The following is a 23,030-nucleotide window of genomic DNA, read 5'->3' on the forward strand; positions in this document are numbered from 1 at the left end:
GAGTATATATGCCAAAGTGAGCTGGTAACTAGCAGGTTGGTTTCATGCCTTCATGGGTGATAAACTGGAGGGGAATGGTCAGAGTGTCTGGTAATTAAGAACATGGGGAGGACGTATTTTGGGAGACCCATGACTGGGGGTGCTTTTGGTGTCTCCCTGAAGAGTAACTTGGCTGGTGAGACCTTATGTTTGTGGGCAGGCTACTGGTGTCAGAGAATTGAACCATAGCTGTACAGCAAAAAGGCACCTAAAGTCCCCTAAACCTACAGGGCTGGGATGCCAGAACCCCTTACTGGTCTGGGTGGACTCCAAAACATCACAGTCCATACTTGGCTTGAAAGCTTTTCTATTGCAAGAACAGTTGATACCTCAATTCCATAGAAGGAGAAGTCACATTTTTCCAATAATGTGAAATACAAAGCCTTGCTACTAACAATACAAAATTAATTTGTCATTCTGTTTAAAATGTAGATCCTTTACTGGACCATTAAGTAAGCAGGTCAGTGGATCTCTAGGAAGGTGCAATTTGACCATAAGATGAATTGCTAATAATTTCTTCCCAAAACTGTCTAATTCCTGCACACAATCACATGTGCAAGTATGTTCCCCTTTCCTCACAACCATTCCAACAGAGCGCCTCCCTAGCAGCAAAAATATGATGGTTTTTAGCTGGAGTCAAATGCCATCTAAACAGTAATTTATAATAATTTGCTTTATGACAGACACAAATTGAAAATATATGTCCCCTTTCCCACATGAGACTCACTCATTCAGATCAAATTCTTTGTCCAGGTCCCTCTCACATCTTTTCTTCGGGGTTATTTACTTAACATCTTTTTCAATCAAAACTGTATGCATCTTAATTAAACCTTTTGTTCCAGCTTGCTCTTGGATCAACTCCTCAAATGTGATTAAAGGTCTAGATAGAGCCATCTTGTATCCAGATTTTAGAGTGGGAAATATTAAATGATGAAGTGAATTTCATAATGGACATCTGAACCAACTAATACAAACTTCTTTATCAAAATAACTGCTTAAAATATATAAATGTACTTATAGGAGTAGAAAATGTATATTACCTTACAAATAAAGAGCTAAAATGTTAAAAGGAAATATTGTTTTCTGATTTGAAAGATGGCATATTTATTTGAGTGTTTATTATATAATCACTGATTTTAAAGGATTTTAAAATTATGAATAGTGTACCCACCTCAGCAGTAGTGAGAAAAATTTCTTCACTTATATACCTCAATCCACATGAAACAACACCAAGGGCAACGCCAGGAAACACATATGCATTGTTACCCTGTCCAGGATAGAAAGTGCGTCCACTTGGAAGAGTCACAGGGTCAAAGGGGCTTCCACTTGCAAAAATGCCATGCCCCTAAAACAAAATATATTTTGAAAGTGTTACTAGTTTGTTTGAGAGGAAACTTGCTCTCATGAAGGTTTTACAAAACCATTTAAATATTTAAAGGTATTACAAAATTTCACTTATATCTTAACTAATCTTCTTGGCACTCTTCACTGGATATTAGATTTATTTGACCTGACAGATGATGACAGAATGCTGATCATGGTATCTACAGAGTATCCTATTTCAGAGTAGCAGCCGTGTTAGTCTGCATCCGCAAAAAGAAAAGGAGTACTTGTGGCACCTTAGAGACTAACAAATTTATTTGAGCATAAGCTTTCGAGCTCACGAAAGCTTATGCTCAAATAAATTTGTTAGTCTCTAAGGTGCCACAAGTACTCCTTTTCTTTTTAGAGTATCCTGTGTGGCTGATTTATGCTATGGAGTAGATACTGTTTTATTAGGAAGCAACAGATTATATACATTTATTCAGAAGCCATGAATGTGATTTGAGAAAAGATAAGGGAAAGTGTAAGCCAGTGTTAATGATCAATTCCTTCATCATTGTGGGAAATACAGATGTGTAAATATCGGGAAGTGTAGGAGGAAACGTCTATATTTGTAAAATTCAATTTGTGTCATGCTGCCAAATGTAAGCTTTAGATTTGAGGTGACTTTAGGTGTCCCACTTTTCTGTTAAACTAGAGTTCGCCCTGTGCAGAGGGCCAGCATAAACCATATGAACCAATTAAATCCTCAAAATACGGTTTAAGGAGGATTTAAGTGGTGTATAATCCTGTGCTGACCCTTTGCAAAGGAATGAAATTCACTCTTAGCAAAGGCTGAGAGCACTGGTGACACACCCAATCTCCAGTGCCTTTTGTGGATTTCTGAGGAATTGTCTTGGAGGCAATTGTGAGCCCTATCTTATTAGTGCTTTCCCCATATAGCTGCTGATCTATAGTAAGAAATAAAAATCTAAATTGAGAATAATGAGAAGTGAAATTCCAGAGGCTCTAATTGAACTACCTATGGTTCTAAGCCTTGCTGAGATGAGAGTACTTTAGGCTTTAAATAGTACGGTCAAGTAGGGGTAGGATGCTTATGCTCAGCCTTACAAGAGGGCCTTTGTCCCGCTCCATTTAAAATTGCTAAAATGATTAATTTTACTGTTCAATAGTTTTGAGAGATTCCTTGTAGCACAAAATGTTAAAGTTTATTTTAGGGAAACTGAAAATGTGTATTTTAAAAAACACACCAATGTTCCAATTCAGTTCTTCAAAGGGATATTTTGTTTAACTTGGTGTCATGCAGTATTATCATGGACTGTTTATTATATGTTTTAGTGAGAGATATTCCAATATATCTTTAGCTCTGGTTACCAGTTATACCAGCTGTTCATACTGTATGCATTCCTGTTTGACTCTTGCATTGCACTGTCATATGTACTTTTCAGTAAAGGAATGGGACATGCTACATTTTTGTTTGTATGACAGTTTTACAGTATTTAAAAAGCTTCCCTATACTAGAGGAGAAATCCAGTACAGAACCCATGATCCAATACAGAAGGCAGATGCATCAGTTGCTCACAGAGGCTATTTTTAACATTGCAGTTCTATGAAACTGCTGTGGTTATTGACAATCGCTCCAGAACCACAGGACTTTTAAAAAAATGAACAAAAAACAAACTGTACTTCTTTGTTCTTAGTTTTATTCACACAACCAGTTTTCTGTACTTTTCACCTGTGTCTTTAGTTACCAGAAATCTGAGTAACAGAGGTCAATGATCCTGGGGCTCCATTCTCAATACAGAATGATTTCTAATATTTTGCTTCCTGCAATAAGACATGTCTATCTTACTGAATATTTATAAATACAAAATACATCTTTAAGGAAAAACAGGTCGCTGTGTATTTAAATGACACATAGAAGGTGGAACTAAATCAAACATCATATTACTAACAGTCTCATAATTGACAATTACTCATACGTTACGTATAATAATGAAGGACAGAGTAGTAGACAAGCATCTACAGGCTGGCTATAATGCATTGCCAACCTACGAAATGCTGCTCCATCCTAACTTGGTGGGGGGATTCTTGCAGATGGAATACAGAGTGTATGTTCTCTGTCGCTAACTGCAGTACACAGGAACAGTTAGCTAAAAGCACTAAAACACTTCAATAAGGCTCCTCTCATTTCTTTGCCATTTAATTTATAATAAAAATATGGCTGTTTCATAGCCCCATGAAATTTATTAATAATAAAAATTGGTGAAATATTTTTCCACCTAGTATTTCTGAAATTCAAATTAAAATCAAGCTATCCAGAGATCATTTTGTTTGTTTGGTGTTTTGTTTTGCTTCAATGGAATTATCAGATTTGTGGTGTTACATATTTAACTGATCTCCACATACAGAATTAACAAGTTGGTATTTCTAATCTTTAGCTTCTAAATTCACCTAAAACAAATAATTTTTAAAACATAAATAACAAAGCAATTATTGATAGTTGTTTGTTTTTCTTTATCTAACACAACATCTAACAGAACAGGGCAATTACCAAATGATCCATTACCTCAGTCATCTGGTAGCACTGCTCTGCAGAGCACTCTGCTTTGCTGGTTGGGTTACTTAGGGCAAAAATGATAGGCTGCTTGTTAAAGGAAGCCATATCCTTGAGAATCTGATTTGTAAATGCACCACCAATGGCTGCAACTCCTAAATAAAAGAAGAGAAATACATGACAGAAAATGTAGGGAAGGCCGTTGGTTCAAGATATTCATGAATGTCATTTTGAAAAGGAGTAACAGTACAATAACATTTTCTTTTACTACAGCTTCTCTATTAACATTTAGTTGATTTTTTCCCTACTTCCGTGATAAAAATAAAGGAGTAACTTTTACATGTGCATAACCTCAGGACTCTGTGCCTGCAGTTGCTAACAATAGGGAAGTTACTTACCTGTTACTTATCAGTTCAGTAGCTGGAGTTACTCACAAAATAGAAAGTCCATGGCTTTTAGTCACAAAATAATGCTAGACCCCTCCTATACAGGGCAGAAAATAAACTAAATAAAGCTAAATCTAATTATTAAATATAAATAACTAAAAGAATTTTTAAAAACCTAATGAAATATGCAACTAGAAAAAAAAGATGGATGTTGCCAGCTGGGTCTGTCTCACACTCAGGAATGATTCAAAGGAACTAAGAGTAGGTTGGTTGCGCTTCCTCCTTTATATATTCAAGGGGGAGAGCTCAAAGGCATCAGTGGTGCAAGTAGGACCAACAGATGCTGCTGGCTAACATGTTCTGATTTCCAGGTCATGGGGTGCCTGCACACCAGAAGCAGAACTCATGTACAGAAGCACTCGAAGAATACTAGTTAGCTAATGTTTGTCTAATGCTTTGATGAGGTAAATCAATGAAGTGCCATGTATCTTTTTGATAGGGTGCTTCTCACCCTTCCCCCTCATTGCAACCTTGAGCAGAAGTCAAGCACAATCACACACTCTTTCTACACAATTTAGTGCAAGGGCAGTGTGGCACAAACCGGCCAGTTGGACAGCTGGGGTTTGGGAAAGGCCATGCCCTGGCCCTCCACAGTAGTAAGACTACTTCAGACAACCTTTGGGGAAAATGCAAAGGCTAAATTTCCTTTGCATGCCAGGGAGCTCAACAACATAGGAACAGGCCATACTGGGTCTGACCAATGGTCCACCTAACCCAGTATTCTGTCTTCTGATGGTGGCTGGTGCCAGACACTTCAGAGGGAATGAACAGAACAGGGCAATTATCAAATGATCCATCCCCTGTTGTCCACTCCCGCTCTGGACACACAGAGCATGGGGTTGCATCCCTGGCCATCTGGGCTAATAGCCATTAATGGACTCTCCTCCATGACCTTACCTAATTTTTTTTTGAACCCAGTTATACTTTTGGCTTTCACAACATCCCCCGGTAACGAGTTTCACAGGTAGACTTTGTGTCGTCTGCAGAAGTACTTCCTTGTGTTTGTTTTAAACATGCTACCTATCAATTTTGTTGGATGACCCCTGATTCTTGTATTATGTGAATGGGTAAATAACACTCCCCTATTCTCTTTCTCTACAGCTTTCATGATTTTATAGACCTCTATCATATCCCCCCTTAGTCATCTCTTTTCTAAGATGAAAAGTCCCCATCTTTTTAATCTCTCCTCATATGGAAGCTATTCCATACCCTTAAAATTTTTTTTGCCCTTCTCTGAACCTTTTCCAATTCTAATATATCTTTTTTTGAGATAGGGTGACCAGAACTGCATGCAATATTCAAGGTGTAAGCATACCATGAATTTATATAGTGACATGATATTTTCTGTCTTTTTATCTATCCCTTTCTTAATGATTCCTAATGTTGTTAGCTTTTTTCACTGCTGCTGCACATTGAGCAGAAATTATCAGAGAATTATCCACAATGACTCCAAGATCTCTTTCTTGAGTGGTAATAGCTAATTTAGACAACAGTTGCCCCTGTACACACAAAATGAAATTTCATCTGCCATTTTGTTGCCCACTCACCCAGTTTTGTGAAATCCCTTTGTAACTCTCTGCAATCTTCTTTGGACTTAACTATCTTGAGTAATTTTGTAACTTTGCCACTTTCTTTTTCCAGATTTATGAATATGTTGAACAGTGCAGGTAAGAGTACAGATCCTTGGAGGAACCCCGTTATTTACCGCTCTCCACTGTGAAAAGTGATTGTTTTTTTCCTACCCTTTGTTTCCTGTCTTTTAATCAGTTACTGATCCATGAGAGGACCTTCCCTCTTAATCTGATGATTGCTTTGTTTGCTTAAGAGCCTTTGGTGAGGGACTTCATTTGTCAAAGGCTTCCTGAAAGTCCAAGTACACTATACCCACTGGATCACCTTTGTCCATGTTTGCCGACACCCTCAAATAATCCTCAGATTGGTAAAGCAGGGATTTCCCTTTAGAAAAGCCAGGCTGACTCTTTCCCAACATATTCTGTTCATCTATGTGTCTGATAATTCTGTTCTTTACTGTAGTTTCAACCAATTTGCCTGGTACTGAAGTTAAACATACCAGCCTGTAATAGCCACGATTGCCTCTGGAGTCTTTTAAAAAAACATCAGTGTTACATTAGCTATCCTCCTGTTATCTTGTACAGAAGCGGATTTCATCAATAGATTACATACAATAGTGAGTAGTCCTGCAATTTCATATCTGAGTCCCTTAAATACTTTTGGGTGAATGCCATTTGGGCCTTGTGACTTATTACTGTTTAATTTATCAATTTATTCCAAAACCTTTTCTATTGACATCTCAGTCTGGGACAGTTCCTCAGATTTATCACCTAAAAAGACAGGTTTCAGAGTAACAGCCGTGTTAGTCTGTATTCGCAAAAAGAAAAGGAGGACTTGTGGCACCTTAGACTAAGTTCACCTAAAAAGAGTGGCTCACTTGTGAGTATGTCCCTCACAGCCTCTGCAGTGAACCTATTCAGAGAATTCATTTAGCTTCTCTGTGATGGCCTTGTATTCCTTGAGTGCTCCTTTAGCAATTTGAGTGTCCTGTGGCCTCACTGACTGGCAGGTTTCCTGTTTCAAACAATTTTTTTTTACCTTTTTTTTTTTTTTTCTTCCGTTTTGTGTCTTTTGCTGGTTGCTCTTGAAATTCTTTTTTGCCTGCCTAATTGTACTATTACACTTGAGTTGCCAGAATTTATGTTTCTTTCTATTTTCCTAAGGTAGTTTTGACTTAAAAACTTTTAAAAGATGATTTCTTGTCTCTAACTCCCTCTTTTACTCTGTTGTTTAGCCATGGTGACATTTTTTTGGCCCTCTTGCTGGTTTTTCTTTTATTTGGGGTATACATGTAGTATGAGTTTCTATTATGGTGTTTTTAAATATTTTCCATGCAGATTGCAGGCATATCACTCATTCACTCCTTTGACTAATCCTTTTAATTTCTGTTTAACTAGCTTCTTCATTTTTATGTAGTTCCTCTTTTTGAAATTAAATGCTACTGTGGTGGGCTTCTTTGGTATTTTCCCCTTTAGAAGGATGTTAAATTTAATTACATTATGGCTGCTATTATTGAATGGTTCAGCTATATTTAACTCTTGGACTAGATTCTGTACTTAGGACTAAATCAAGAATTGCCTCTCCCATTGTGGGTTAGAGGACTAGCTTCTCCAAGAAGCAGTTATTAATGGTGTCTAGAAAGTTTCTCTCTTTATCGGTCCAGAGGGGATATGTACCCAGTCTACATGGGGATAATCAAAATCTCCCAGTATGATTGGTTTTCTGTTTTCATAGCTGCTCTAATCTCCCTGAGCATTATACAATCACCGTCACCATCCTGGTCAGGTGGATGGTACTATATTTCTACTGCTATACTCTTATTATACATGCATGGAATTTCTATTCACAGAGATTCTGTAATACAATTTGATTCATTTAAGACTTTTACGGTATTTGACTCAATGCTGTCTTTCAAACATAGTGCCACTACCCTAGCAGCATGACCTACTCTGCCATTTGTATGTATTTTGTACCCCAGTATTGCCATGTCCCATTTATTATCATCATTCCATCAAGTTTCTTGGTAGCTATTAGATCAATATCATTTAATACCAGGCAATCAAGTTCATCCATCTTAGTATATAGACTTTTAGGATATACAAGCACTTATAAAATTTGTCAATATTTAGCTGTCTGCCTTCATGTGATGTAACAGAATGGGACTCTTTTTTGTCCGTTTCTCTTCAGTTCCTACCTGTACTTTATCAACTTCTATCCTCTCCCCTTTACTAGGCTATAGAGTATCCTCTTTAATAAATTCTTCTGTAAAGGATGTCTTTGTTTGAACCATGTGTTCCTCCACACCTGTCAGCTTTCCCCCAGCCATTGGTTTAAAAAATCCTCTATGACCTTTTTAATTTTACATGTCTGCAATCTGGTTCCATTATTGTTTAGATGGGGCCCATCCTTCCTGTGCAGGCACCTTCTTTCCAAAAAGGTTCCCCAGTTTCTAATAAACCTAAATCCCTCCTCCTACCACCATTGTCTCATCCACACATTGAGACCCTAGCAGTTCTGCCAGTCTAACTGGCCCTGAGGCACTTTGGCTCCTGCAGCTCCATCTGCAGCAGTGAGACTCATGTATCATCATCTTCAGTGCAAGGCAGAATCCAGCTACAAGCCACAATCCAACTTGGTGAATTTACTGGAGATTCTTCGAGATGTGTGGTCCCTATCTGTACTCCTCTGAGGGCTTACGTAGGCGCACCATGTGCCTGGAATTGGAGAATTTGAAAGTAGCATTTGTTGGTCTATGCATATGCCTAGGCTCGCTGCGTGCTTCCATTGGAGGTAAAAGGAAGGGCAGACAGACCACATTTCCAGTTCCTTCTCGTGAATCAGATAGATCCATTGCATTGTGACAGCAGATTGGGAAAGTTGGGAATGGGAATTGGTGGATGGGCTGACATGCATAGGAGACTGGGAAGCCAGAATTGTCTAGACCAACCGGGGGCGATCAGAATGACTGTCACTCAGTCTCGTCAGATTTTGTGGCGGTACCCAAGGTAGGAGCAGTAGAAGAGGAAAATGATGTTGATTTGGTCTGACCAGGAAAGTTGGAGAGCGTCACCCTGAGAATGGTGGCTGAGACCTCCCCTGGAGCAGTATGTGGTGCGTTTACTGTTTATACGCGAGGCGAATAGTTCTCTGGTCGGAATCCTCCATTGTGTAAAAACATGTCACGTACTACTGCATCATGAAGTTCCATTTGTGGTTGACTTCAAAATGTCAGCTGAGCAAGTCTGCGTCCCTGGAAGATAGGCTGCGGACAAGAAGATCTGGTGATTGATGCACCGATTCCAGAGATTGACCGCTTCTGCACATAAAGCAGTCAATTTCATTCCTCCCTGTTCGTTGATGTAGAAAACAGTAGTAGTGTTGTCTAACATGATGGGAACAGATGAATGGGAGAAAGGATTGGTATGCCTTTCTTACAGTTCCAGGATATTGATGTGCATCCTGGATTCTCAGGGAGACCGTGTTCCCTGTGTCATGTGACTGTCCATGTGTACTCCCCAGCCTAAGAGGGATACATTGGTAATGATCATCTTGTCTGGTGAGGAGGGGAGGAAGGGAACTCCTATGCATACATGGGTTGGATCTGTGCACCATTGAAGGGAGGACAGCACCTTGGTGGGGACTGTCCATAGTGTGATGTTTTGGTGAGTAAAATGACTGGGCCCAAGTCTGGAGGCAGCGAAAGTAGAGTTGAGCGAAGGTGATCATGTATGTACATGAAGCTACGTGGCCAAGAAGGGAGAGACAAGTCCTGGTTGGAACATAAGGATTATTGATGATGCGCATGATGATCTCTCTCATTTCTTAGAATCTGTCCATCAGCAGGTAGGTCCATGCTGTGACCAAATTGATGGTGACCCCTATAAAGTCCAGGTATTGTGTGGAGTCTAAGATCGATTTCTCGACATTGATGCTGACTCCAAGGGACAAAAGAAGGCTGAGTAACATGGAGGTTGATGCTTGGGCTTTGTGCCTGGACCATGCAACTAGAATCCAGTTGTTGGTCTAAAGAAACATGAGAGCCCCTAATGTCTGATATAGACTGCTACGACAGAGAAAACTTTGGTGAAGACTGTGGGAGTGGTGGCTGTTCTGAAAGGGGAACCCTATACTGGAAATGGTGGGTGCCAATTGTGAATCTTAGGAAGTGTCTGTGCGCCGGATGGATATCAATGTAAAAATTAGTGTCCTGCATATCAAGAGCTGTAAACCACATGCCTTTTTCTAGAGATGGGATAACAGCTGCCAATGTGATCATATGAAACTTGAGTTTGTGGATGAAGTGATTGAGATGAGAGAGAGTGGGAATTGGTCTCCACCCACCTTTCTTCTTGTTATCAGGAAGTCAGTCAAATAGAACCATGGTCCTTGGTATTCTGGGGAACACATTCTACCGTGCCCTGTTACAATTAAGGCATTCACCTCTTGGGTGAAAATGCTGTCATGAGAGTGGTTCCTGATATGGGATAAGGAAGGGTTTTTTGGCGGAAGTAGTGTGATTAATTAAATTCTATAGCCATGATGGATGATGTTCAGCACCCATTTGGCCATTGTTATTGCACTCCAAATTTGGGGGGCAGTTGAATTTACGCTGCAGGGCATGAGTGTAGATATACAGTGAGTGAAGGGTGGCTCTGGAGTCCTTGAGGGTAGAAAGTGTATCATCTGTCCTTTAATTAAAGGAATCATCGAAGGGGCAGTCTTCAGTAGTGTTTTGTGCCTCCCTAGGGAAACTGGAGGAGTGGAGCCAAGATTCCCTATGCATAACTATAGCCACAGCCATGGCCCTTGAGGAGGTATCTGCTGCATCCACTGCCAATTAGAGTGCTGTTCTGGCTACCAGCTTCCCTTCCTCAATGAGCACCTGAAAATGAGTCCAGTCCCGTTGTGGGAGGCTATCAGTAAATTCCTCATATTTTCTGTAATTCAGAAGTCATGTTTAGCTAGTAATCCCTGATAGTATGAAATCCTGAATTGGAGACTAGATGAGGAAAAGACTTTATGCCCCAAAAGGTCCAAATGCTTTCCCTTCTTGTCAGATGGTGTAGAACAAGGGTGCTATTGTCTGGCTCTTTCAGTCACTGCTTTGACAACCAGAGAGATTGGGGGTGTGTCAAGAAGAGAATAGATGGTAAATGGGATTTATATTGTAATGATATACTGATACGTACTGCATGTCGTGTTAGTATTTAATACATACAGATACTTTTAGCTGGATGCATATCATGGATCTTTTACTCTAATCTTCAGTTTAACTGGTTTTTTAGCCTCATTTTCTCTAAACACTTTTTGTCTACTATGTGATTTTGGGTTTCAGTCTTGGATGTTGATATAGTGTCTCTCTTTTGCATGTCAATTGCTTGGCTGGACTGAAGAAAAATAAGGGTGAGCTCTTATTTTCCAGATTGGGACTAAATCTGGGTAAAATTTTTCAGATAGAACTTTTTTGGTGAAAAATGGAGATCTAGCAACACTGAAACATGTTGTGAAATCATGTCAGTTTCACCAAATTGTTATGGTAAAATAATACCCCTTTAAAAAAAATCAAAACATTTCAACATTTTCAAAATGAAAAATTTGATTCTTTGGTTTGGAATGACTTCATTTCAAAATCTCCTTTGATTTTATTAAAAAACAATTGAAACATTTAAAGTAGGCAATATTGAAATGAGACTTTTTGATTCTGTTGAAACTAAATGTTTCACTTGATCCATTTTTTTTAATTTGCCAAATTTTTTGAAAACTTTCTGTTTTGGTTCAATCCCAAACAATTTTTTTTAAAATTTTCATAATTGCCAGCAAAACAAACAAACAAACAAAAAAAATCAGTTATTTGCACAGCTCTAATTGGAATAGTATTTTGAAATGGTTATGCAGCATTTGACTATATCGGTGAAAAAAAGGAAATATTTCAGAAAACCAAGTCAAGTCCCACTTATTTGATTAATCACTGCTAAGTGAAACAGTGAAAATGCTTTAAAAAATTCAGTCCCCTTTGTTGAAGGCTTTCAAGATATAGGTTGGGGGAGTAATTCAATTGGTATTCTAAATTCAAAATATTTTTTTAATGTTATGGTAGTTGGCACAGAGTAAGATATGTTCACACTTTCTAACATGTGATGATCAGTTTTAGTGAATAGATAGATTTTTAAAAGGTTACTTAAACTGCAAAAATTCAAGAACATTTGCCTTTTCATTCATGAAACAGGTAGTAGAAAACTGTTTTAACTCTGCTGTATAGAGAATTGAAACATCCTTTCAGCTGGTTACTTCAATGAGATCAAGAACCTGCAGTTCTTTTAAAGTCAATGACAGTCTTGCCTAAACAAAAACTGCAGGATCGGAACCCAAATGTGAGACCAGAAATCTATGTAATCAGATGAAGAATGCAGGTGACTGTACAGTCATACATGCATGTATGCTCCACTTTCCTCATTCTAACGTCTGAGGTTATTTATACTACAGAACATAACTTCAGAAGTAATATTAGGAAGATGATGTGCTTCCTCAACAGAAGTTCAAGAAAACATGGATAATTCCACCACTAATGTGTAGGCTTTAGAATGAAAGCACTGTTATATGTTTGCCACATTCTTCTTATTATTTAATGTTTATTTGCAGTAGCATCCACTATGTGCTAGGTACTTTCCAAATACTTAAGAATTACCTGTTCAGAGGAGCTCCATAATCTTCCCTTTATATGATATTCATAGTTTATACAAACAATAAAACAAAGTCTCACTCCTTAAAAATATATCATTTGAATAAATAATTACCTATAAGTACAGTTGGTTTTATAGCTCTAACAATATCTTCTAGATTTTTCATTTCATCATGTTTATGGGCAAACCTTTCTTTTTCAGTTGTTAATGAGGAACGCTCCTAAGTGAACAAAAGCAAAAAATGCATTTATTAAAATTGTGCAGGGACCATGATATTCCCTATGCAAACTGATACACACCTCAAAAAGAGATATTCTGGTAATTAATTATCGCTGTTATGTTCAGTGTATGGCACTTGTATTAGCAAATAACAAAATGTGAGAAAATTTCTTAAATTGTACATTGCATCATGCTCTTATAAAGGACAACATATCCATTTGTCCAAATGTAAATACCTGGAATGTGAACATTTTAAAAACTGACCATTTTAGTCCACAGTAGCATTAATTACTCACAAATTTTCAAAAACCATGCACTATGTGAGCTTTATAATTTTGCAGAAAGCTGAACAATTGTACACACTTTAAAAGAAACAAATCATTCATGTAATATTGCAACCTTGTACAATTTTAAGCATCTGAATTTTGATACTTTGAAAATTGGTTTAATAATCAAAAACCTGACCTAATGTTAACAGAGTTTAGTTGTCTTTAGTGACATTCTATTGGCTCAGAATGTATTTTATTGGTACAGGACTAGTTAATGCTACTGCGGACTATGCATTTTCCATAAGTATTATTCAAACAAAAACACTCTCTCTCAGCAGCTTCAAGTCTTTTCTTGTGTAAAACATCAGGAGCCATCTAAATTATGGACTCTCTGGCTGCAAAATTTTAGTATTTTTAATAACTTGGGATAAACATCTCTAACCAGGCACCAATGAAAACATTTTTTCAGTAACATAAATGACTTATGTTAGTTGCAAATCAATTAAGTTTTCATCTGAGGCCCTGTGTACATTAGGGATTTCAGCTATCTCTGGCCAGCCACCAGTGTAGCTGCACCAAGTGAAAGCCCTAATGCAGACAGGCAAAAGCGCTACAGGCTGTGATTTACACTGACACAGCTTACCTGGCCTATAACTAGAGTGTGAAATCAATGGGAGCTGCTGGGGTCTCAGGACTTCTAAGAATTAGACCACTTGTTGAAGTGTCTAAATATGGAGAAAGCACTATCCTTAAGCACTTATTTCTAAAAATTTCACCTGAGCAGTTTAAAATGGAAATGCTTGAGAGAACCTTGACTACATGCTCGACTGGATACTGTATTACTGATGTCTTTTCCAACCATGCATTGCCAGTCTCAACAGAGGAAAATTTCCTTCATCTTTCCAAGTTAGCAACAATTATTGAGATAAAATCATCCTTGGTGTAACTCCTTTGAAGCTTAAGGAGTTTCACCAAGGACAAATTTGGCTCATGTATTTTAAAACTGGATCTAACAGTGGATTCGTTCTACTTTTCAAAAACTATATTTTTGGGTTTTTTTTATTTTTAAGAAAAAATTGTTTTAATGTCCTACACAAAAAGGCTGTGGTTTGGCACAAATTACATCACAGCACTTACTCTGCTCCTCCTTCTCCTCTTTGGACAGTAACCACAAGACTTGGCATACATAACAGAAGGCCATTTTTCATCTGCAGCAGGAGGAAATGGTTCCGGGGAGACCACAGAAGTTGTGCAGGTCTGTCATGTGGTTAGAACTGACTGAGCTGCTTTGGTTTACAGGATACCAGTTTCTCTTCTCTCACCCTTGATTATAGGGAATTTTCACAGATTTATCCACTTCTACAGGTTTCTTAAATGACTGAAATACAGTGTTTTAAGTGGAGAGGGTTATGTCCTCATGTGCTTATATGGGGTTTAAGTATGTTCTTAGAACTACTACCACAGAAATATTGAGTAACATGCACCTGATTTCCTTTTTGGGTAAAATATAAAATCCACTGCCTCTCACGGGTGCAGTAAAATTAGCCACTTTTGGCATGTCCATGATGAAGCTAGTGCAGTCAATTGAGACTTTGAAGATTGCTGTTTTTAAATTCTCCAGCAGATGTCACTGCAGTCTATAAATGTTTTTTTGAGGACTAATTAGTAATTAGCATGCACTAATCTCTGTAAACTGATTGGCTGAGTTTGAGTGTCACATGTTGGTACTGGCAGCATTAATTAATATATGCAAATCCCTGTATTATGATTGGCTGGGTTAATTAACATACTCAAATCCCTGAAAGATGACTGGCTGAATAAATTAATAGCTAATGAGCCAGAATTGCATATAAAGGCAACAGCCAGCAGGCTAAAACTTTGTAGGGACAGGGACCAGCACGAGAGTGGAACGCTGCTGGACACCTACCAGAAGCCACCTGTGCAAGAGAAGCCACCTGAGACGCTACATTGAAACCTAGTAAAGAAAGAGCCACTTGAAAACCAATGGCTGTTACAGCAACAGCAGCAGCCCACCCAGGGTTCCAGGGTTACTTTGGCAATGACCGTTTCTGGCACCCGGCCAGCAGGTCTCTGCAGCAGCCCAGCAGCAACAACCAACGGTTGCCTGGATGCCGGTGGTTTGCGTGAGATTCCCCCTACCCATTCAGTAACCATAAGGCCAGTGTTAATGGATGTTAGAGTTAAGTAATTAATATTAGAGTTAATCAATGTATTGTTACACATTTATGTTATGTGATTGATTGCTATATTGTTATAGAGTAAGTGATTATATTGTTAGATTATGTTATAGAGTTAAGTGGAATATTTATTTGTGTTGTGTTTTTATTTATCGTGCTGCTTCCTTTACATTGTATCTGTAACCTTTACTGTTTATTTTATTTTTGCCGCTCTCTCTCCTCTTATTGTAATCCTTCACTTCTAAATAAATGTTATTTTTGTTTTTGAAGAATTTACTACTTGCTGCCTATTCTTGATCAGAGGGCTTTATCCGTGTCCTTTAGGGGGGGAAGCTGGCCATGGTTAGTGGCTTTTCTTTGGAAAATCCGTAGGACGGGCCACAACCTTTAATATCAGAATAAGCAAATTAAAAAGACAGTTAGGTTCAAATCTTCTGGTAACACCTCGTCACTCTTCTCTTCTGCAGACTAAATAAGCCCAGTTCCCTGAGCCTCTCCCCATAAATCATGTGCCCCAGCCCCTAATAATTTTCATTGCCCTCCGCTGGACTCTCTCCAATTTGTCCACATCCTTTCTGTAGTTGGGGGCCCAAAACTGGACGCAATACTCCAGATGTGGCCTCACCAGTGCCGAATAGAGGGAAATAATCACTTCCCTCATTCTGCTGGCAATGCTCCTACTAATGCAGGCCAATATGCCGTTGGCATTCTTGGCAACAAGGGCACATTGTTGACTCAGATCCAGCTTCTCGTTCACTGTAATTCCCAGGTCCTTTTCTGCAGAACTGCTGCTTAGCCAATCGGTCCTCAGCCTCTAGCAGTGCATGGGATTCTTCCATCCTAAGTGCAGGACTCCGCCCTTGTCCTTGTTGAACCTCATCAGATTTCTTTTGGCCCAATCCTCCAATTTGTCTAGGTCACTCTGGACCCTACTCTCCAGCATATCTATCTTCTCCCCAGTTTACTGTGATCCGCGAACTTGCTGAGGGTGCAATCCATCCAATCATCCAGATCATTAATGAGGATGTTGAACAAAACCAGCCCCAGGACTGACTCCTGGGGCACTCTGCTTGATACTGGCTGCCAACTAGACATCAAGCCATTGATCACTACCTGTTGAGCCTGGTGATCTAGCCAGCTTTCTATCCACCTTACAGTCCATTCATTCAATCAATACTTCTTTAACTTGCTGGCAAGAATACTGTGGGAGACCATATCAAAAGCTTTGCTAAAGTCAAGATATATCACATTCAACGCTTTCCCCATATGCACAGAGTCAGTTATCTCATCATAGAGGGCAATCAGGTTTGTCAGGCATGACTTGCCCGTTGTGAATCCACATTGACGGTTCCTGATCACCTTTCTCTTCTCAAAGTGCTTCAAAATGGATTCCTTGAGGACCTGCTCCATGATTTTTTCAGGGACTGAGGTGAGGCTGACCCCTCATGTAGTTCCACGCATTCTCCTTCTTCCCTTTTTTAAAGATGGGCACTATATTTGCCTTTTTCCAATCATCGGGACCTCCCCTGATCGCCACGAGTTTTCAAAGATAATGGCCAATGGCTCTGCAATCTCAGCCAACTCCCCCAGCACCTTTGTATGCTTTGCATTCTGCCCCATGGACTTGTGCATGTCCAGCTTTTCTAAATAGTCTTTAACCTGTTCTTTCTCCACTGAGGGCTGCTCACCTCCTCCCCATACTGTATTGCCCAGTGTAGAAGTCTAGGAGCTGACCTTGTTTGTGAAGACCAAGGCAAAAAAACATTGAGTACTTCAGCTTTCTCCACATCGCCTGTCACTAAATTGCCTCCCCTATTCAGTAAGAGTCCCACACTTTCCCTGACCTTCTTCTTGTTGCTAATATACCTGTAGAAACCCTTCTTGTTACCCTTCACATCCCTTTCTAGCTGCAACTCCAACTGTGCTTTGGCCTTCCTGATTACACCCCTGCATGCTCAAGCAATATTTTTATACTCCTCCCTAGTCATCTGTCCAAGTTTCCACTTCTTGTAAGCTTCCTTTTTGTGTTTAAGCTCACCAAAGATTTCTCTGTTAAGCCAAGCTGGTTGCCTGCCATATTTGCTATTCTTTCTGCACATCGGGATGGTTTGTTCCTGTGTCCTCAATAAGGCTTCTTTAAAATACAAGCATCTCTCCTGGACTCCAGAAAAGCAGACTTTGACTCCCTCATGGATGGAGGGGAGGATGGGCAGGATCCCCTGGGAGGCTAATATGAGGGGGAAAGGAGTCCAGGAGAGATGGACTCATATTACTCATTTCCCCCTCATATTAGCCTCCCAGGGGATCCTGCCCATCCTCCCCTCCATCCATGAGGGAGTCAAAGTCTGCTTTTCTGAAGTCCAGCATCTGTATTCTGCTGCTTTCTTTTCTTCCTCTTGTCAAAGGCTTTCTGAAAGTTCAAGTACACTATGTCCACTGGATCATTCTTGTCCACATGTTTATTGACCCCCTCAAAGTATTCTAATAGATTGATGAGGCATGATTTCCCTTTACAAAAGCTGTGTTGACTATTCCCCAACAAATTGTATTCATCGATGTGTCCGATAATTCTGCTCTTTACTATTTTTTTCAACCAATTTGCCTGGTACTGAAGTTAGGCTTACCAACCTGTAATTGCCAGAATCACCTCTGGAATCTTTTTAAAAAATTGGTGTCACATTAGCTATCCTCCTGTCATCTGGTACAGAAGCTGATTTAAGCAATAGGTTACATACCACACTTATCAGAGTAACAGCCGTGTTAGTCTGTCTTTGCAAAAAGAAAAGGAATACTTGTGGCACCTTAGAGACTAACCAATTTATTTGAGCATGAGCTTTCGTGAGCTACAGCTCACTTCATCGGATGCATACTGTGGAAACTGCAGTAGACATTATATACACACACAGAGACCATGAAACAATACCCCCTCCCACCCCACTGTCCTGCTGGTAATAGCTTATCTAAAGTGATCATCAAGTTGGGCCATTTCCAGCACAAATCCCGGTTTTCTCACCCTCCGCCCCCCCACACACAAACTCACTCTCCTGCTGGTAATAGCCCATCCAAAGTGACAACTCTCTTCACAATGTGTATGATAATCAAGGTGGGTCATTTCCAGCACAAATCCAGGTTCTCTCACTCCCTCACCCCCCTCCAAAAACCACACACACAAACTCACTGTCCTACTGGTAATAGATAATCAAAAGTGACCACTCTCCCTACAATGTGCATGATAATCAAGGTGGGCCATTTCCAGCATAAATCCAGGTTTTCTTACCCCCCCACCCCCATACACACACCAACTCACTCTCCTGCTGGTAATAGCTCATCCAAAGTGACCACTCTCCCTACAATGTGCATGGTAATCAAGGTGGGTCATTTCCAGCACAGATCCAGGCTTTCTAACCCCCCCTCCCACCCCCGGGAACACACACACACACACACACACACAAACTCACTCTCCTGCTGGCAATAGCTCATCCAAACTGACCACTCTCCAAGTTTAAATCCAAGTTTAACCAGAACGTCTGGGGGTGGGGGGTAGGAAAAAGCAAGGGGAAATAGGCTACCTTGCATAATGACTTAGCCACTCCCAGTCTCTATTTAAGCCTAAATTAATAGTATCCAATTTGCAAATGAATTCCAATTCAGCAGTTTCTCGCTGGAGTCTGGATTTGAAGTTTTTTTGTTGTAAGATAGTGACCTTCATGTCAGTGATTGCGTGACCAGAGTGATTGAAGTGTTCTCCGACTGGTTTATGAATGTTATAATTCTTGACATCTGATTTGTGTCCATTTATTCTTTTACGTAGAGACTGTCCAGTTTGACCAATGTAAATGGCAGAGGGGCATTGATTATCACGCACATTGTAGGGAGAGTGGTCACTTTGGATAAGCTATTACTAGCAGGAGATTTAGTTTGTGTGTGTGGTTTTTGGAGGGGAGTGAGGGGATGAGAGAACCTGGATTTGTGCAGGAAATGGCCCACCTTGATTATCATACACATTGTGAAGAGAGTTGTATTGTATATATTGTAAGAGTTTTTGGTATCAAACTTAAAATAAATGTACATCATCGGCACAGAAATGGAAACTTACCCCATGTCGCCAGATTACAGAACCAAGCAGAAGCTCAGATAAACAAAACAAAATTGTCTTATGAAGAGACCCCTTAGAGACCCCATAGACAACAGCTGTAAAAACAGGACTCCAGACTGTAAAACTGACATATTGAGAGTGATGTTAAAAATAGGAGGTAACTCATACAAATGCTCCCAAATTGGGGCCTGATATTTGGGCCTGTTATGGTGGATCTGGCCACATGGGAGTTCCCACTTTGTAGTATCCCTGAATAGCATAGTAGCTTTATGAAACCAGGGAAAAGGGACCATGGTCAGAGCATTTCCAAGCTGCAGATTCTTCTTAATAATCATTGCTAGAATGGCTCCTTGTGGCCACATGCAGCTAGGAATAAATTAGAGTAGCCCTCAGAATGCTCTAGCTTACACTAGGGACAGAACTGGCACTCATCTGGTCCCAGAATCAAGAAGCCACAAAGCTAATATAAAACCACTTGCCTCCATGTCCTCTCTGGTCCTGTGCCAAGCCCAGCTTATCTAGACCAGAGAATCTAGTGGCGTGAGCCTTAATTTATATAAGATGCTTATACACGATATACATAAAGCACCACAAAAATAAATACATGATAAACAGATATGTGTAATGATTATTAAGAAGGAAAGTGAGACAAACTAGGAAATATCAGTATTTTTTATGAATATGGTGAATGCTGTGTGTGTGTTTTTGATGGGTTACTTGCTAAGAGGTTACATATCTTGATATCTTTTTTTTTTAAATAAGATTACATTTGGATTACGTTTGGATGATAAAGGCAATAGTGTTGACATAATATATTTCTGTAAGGCAGATTGGTTCTTCGCCCTACGCTATTTAACATCTTTATCAATAATCTGGAAGAAAACATAAAATCATCACTGATAAAGTTTGCAGATGACAAAAATTAGGGGCATGGTAAATAATGAAGAGAACAGGTCACTGATTTAGAGCGATCTACATTGCTTGGGCGTAAGCAAACAGTATGCATTTTAATATAGCTAAATGTAAATGTATACAACTGGAAGCAAAGACTTTGGCCATACTTACATGTTGGGGGATTTTATCCTGGGAAGCAGTGACTCTGAAAAAGGTTTGGGGGTGGTGGTGGTATATAATCAGCTGAACATGAGCTTCCAGTGTGACGCTGTGGCCAAAAGAGCTAATATGATCTTGGGATGTGTAAACAAGGGAATCTTGAGTAGGAGTAGAGAGATTATTTTACTTCTGTATTTGTCTCTAGTGCAACTGCTGCTGGAATACCGTTTCCAGGTCTGGTGTCTACAACTGAAGAAGGATGTTGATAAATTGGAGAGGGTTCAGAGAAGAGCCAGGAGAACAATTAAAGGATTAGAAAACATGGCTTATCACAACAGACTAAAAGAGCTCAATCTATTCACTGTAAGAAAGAGAAGATTAAGGAGTGACTTGATTATAGTCTATAAGTACCTACATGGGGAACAAATATTTAATAATGGGCTCTTCAGTCTATCAGAGAAAGATATAACATGATCCAATGGCTGGAAGTTCAAGCGAAGTTGCAGACTGGAAATAAGGCATACTTTTTTAACAGTGAGGGTAACTAATCATTGAACAATTTACCAAGGATCATGGCGAATTCTCCATTACTGACAATTTTTAAGTTAAGATGGGGTGTTTTTCTAAAAGTTATGATAGAAGAATTGTTTTGGGAAAGTTCTATGGCCTGTGCTATACAGAAGGTCAGACTAGTGGTCCCTTCTGGCCTTAGAATCTATGAATCTAGATCGAAAGGGGTTATTAAAGAAACCAAGCAGCCAAACAGTGACACAGAGAAGAGTCCTGGAGGAAACAATGGAAAAGCTTTTTATTTGGGAATACTCCCTACTGGCTCCAGGCAGGGTGAGAACTGTTTCCTCTTCCTAAGGCTAAAGCCCTATACTTAAAAGTTATACCAGCACTGCTATGTTGGTAGGGTTGTGGGTTTTTTTTTAAACCACACAGCTATGCAGGTATAAGCTCTAGTGTAGATGCACTGTCAGTGTAGATGCTCTAGTGTAGATGCCAGCCTGTGCCACTTCCCGCAGCTCCCATTGGTTGGGAACGGCAAACTGCGGCAACTGGGAGCTGCAGGAGGCCATGCCTGCGGACAGTCAATGTAAACACTGTCTTGCGGCCCACCAGCGGATTACCCTGATGGGCCACGTATTGCCCGCCACCCAGGTTGCCCACCACTGGTGTAAACATAGCTGGAGGGTTTGCCAGAATAGCTATACCTGTATAGTTATGCCAACAAAGGCTGTGTCTACACAAGAAAAGTTAAGTCTAGGATCAAAAGGAGGAGATCAAACATTATAGGACCCCGGTCATAGAAAAGGGAGGGTGCTGAACAGGTGGCCAGAGACTGCCCAGGAAGCGTCAGTAAGAGCTGACAGGCTGGTACAGAGATGCACAGAGACAGAACATGATATTAACAGGACAGTCTGATTCTCTCCGACATGGGAGTTAGCTGATTTTAGGGGAACTTAAAAAAGCTGACAAGAAAAGATTAAGATACAGTAAGACCCGAGGTGCACAGGCCTTTGTTTTGTCCTTTGCTCTATGAGCTTTGAACATCTGGGGAGAATTACCACATAATACTTTGTTTTGAAGATGCTGTTTTTGAGTCACTTCAATCATCTCACTGGTCCCCAGAATGAAAGACTCACAAAGGTGCCAAACACAGTTGGCTCTATCACATTAATATGGTAAGAGAATAGGGGGGTCGATGCCAAGAGACCTAGAAACCTAAGAGGTGCATTTAAGAGGGACTAAAGGGGTCCAAAGTGCAGTTTGCCCTGTAATCATGATTGAGGGTCAAAGCTAATTCTGCTGCCAGGATGAAATTTAAAGGAGTTTTTAAGCTAGTCTCCAATTCAAAGTTGCTAACTACCAGATGCCTTTAGCAAAATACAATTTCCTGAATTATTCAAAATTTCTAGACTTTAAAGAGAAATTTCCTCAGAAAGACAGGGCCCAGTTCTAAGCTCTCATTGATGAAGGCAGGCTGGTGGCTAAGACATCACTCCATGTGCCAGTGAATGCACATTGACGCAGCTGCAGTCATGAGGTATGAATTGTGGATCCAATGTTCAGGGTTCCCCAGGGAGGTCCAGAATAACATTGAGGACCTTCCCTTTGATGAGTCTAACTTCTTTAATGAAAAGACCAATTAATATCTACACTCTCTTAAAGACTCTAGGACAACCCCTCACTCCCTGCATTTACACCCCAGCTCTGAAGAAGAAATATCATAAGCAAACCCTCAGGCCCACCCACCCTCAGGTATTTTATCAGGAGTGCCCTTATGAACCCCAGTGCAAACGACAAAGGGTTCAAAGATCCAGGTATGTGACTTCCTCCACCTCTATGACCACTGAGATAGGGAGAACTAAGCTAACTATGAAAACACTAAAAACACTAAACTACTAAAAATTATAATTCATATTTACAGGTATCAAAGTAGAGAAAGACTGAAGCAGACACAGAGTACAACAACTCAGGCCACTTGGTAGTATAAAAGAACTGGAGAGGCATTGGTCTGCACTGCCCTTTATATTCTGGTTTGGAGCTTGAGGAGAACAATTGTGCATATGCG

The 23,030-nt window shown here is 39.9% G+C and overlaps 1 protein-coding gene across 2 annotated transcripts in view; it reads right to left on the reverse strand.

The window, feature by feature from the left end:
• Nucleotides 1-23,030, reverse strand: part of ME1 (malic enzyme 1) — a 342,941-nt gene that overhangs the window by 26,761 nt on the left and 293,150 nt on the right. For both annotated transcript variants that reach the window (XR_012157982.1, XM_073336566.1), the window contains exons 10-12: nt 12,732-12,837; nt 3,932-4,074; nt 1,211-1,384 (exon numbers count right to left, since the gene is read on the reverse strand). Coding sequence is in view for 1 of the 2 variants with exons in the window: in XM_073336566.1 (XP_073192667.1) it covers nt 1,211-1,384; nt 3,932-4,074; nt 12,732-12,837 (423 nt within the window). In the remaining variant the exon portion in view is untranslated. The remainder of the gene's footprint in view (nt 1-1,210; nt 1,385-3,931; nt 4,075-12,731; nt 12,838-23,030) is intronic.

This window comes from Lepidochelys kempii, chromosome 3 (assembly GCF_965140265.1).
Source record: "Lepidochelys kempii isolate rLepKem1 chromosome 3, rLepKem1.hap2, whole genome shotgun sequence".
NCBI classification, from domain to species: domain Eukaryota; kingdom Metazoa; phylum Chordata; order Testudines; family Cheloniidae; genus Lepidochelys; species Lepidochelys kempii.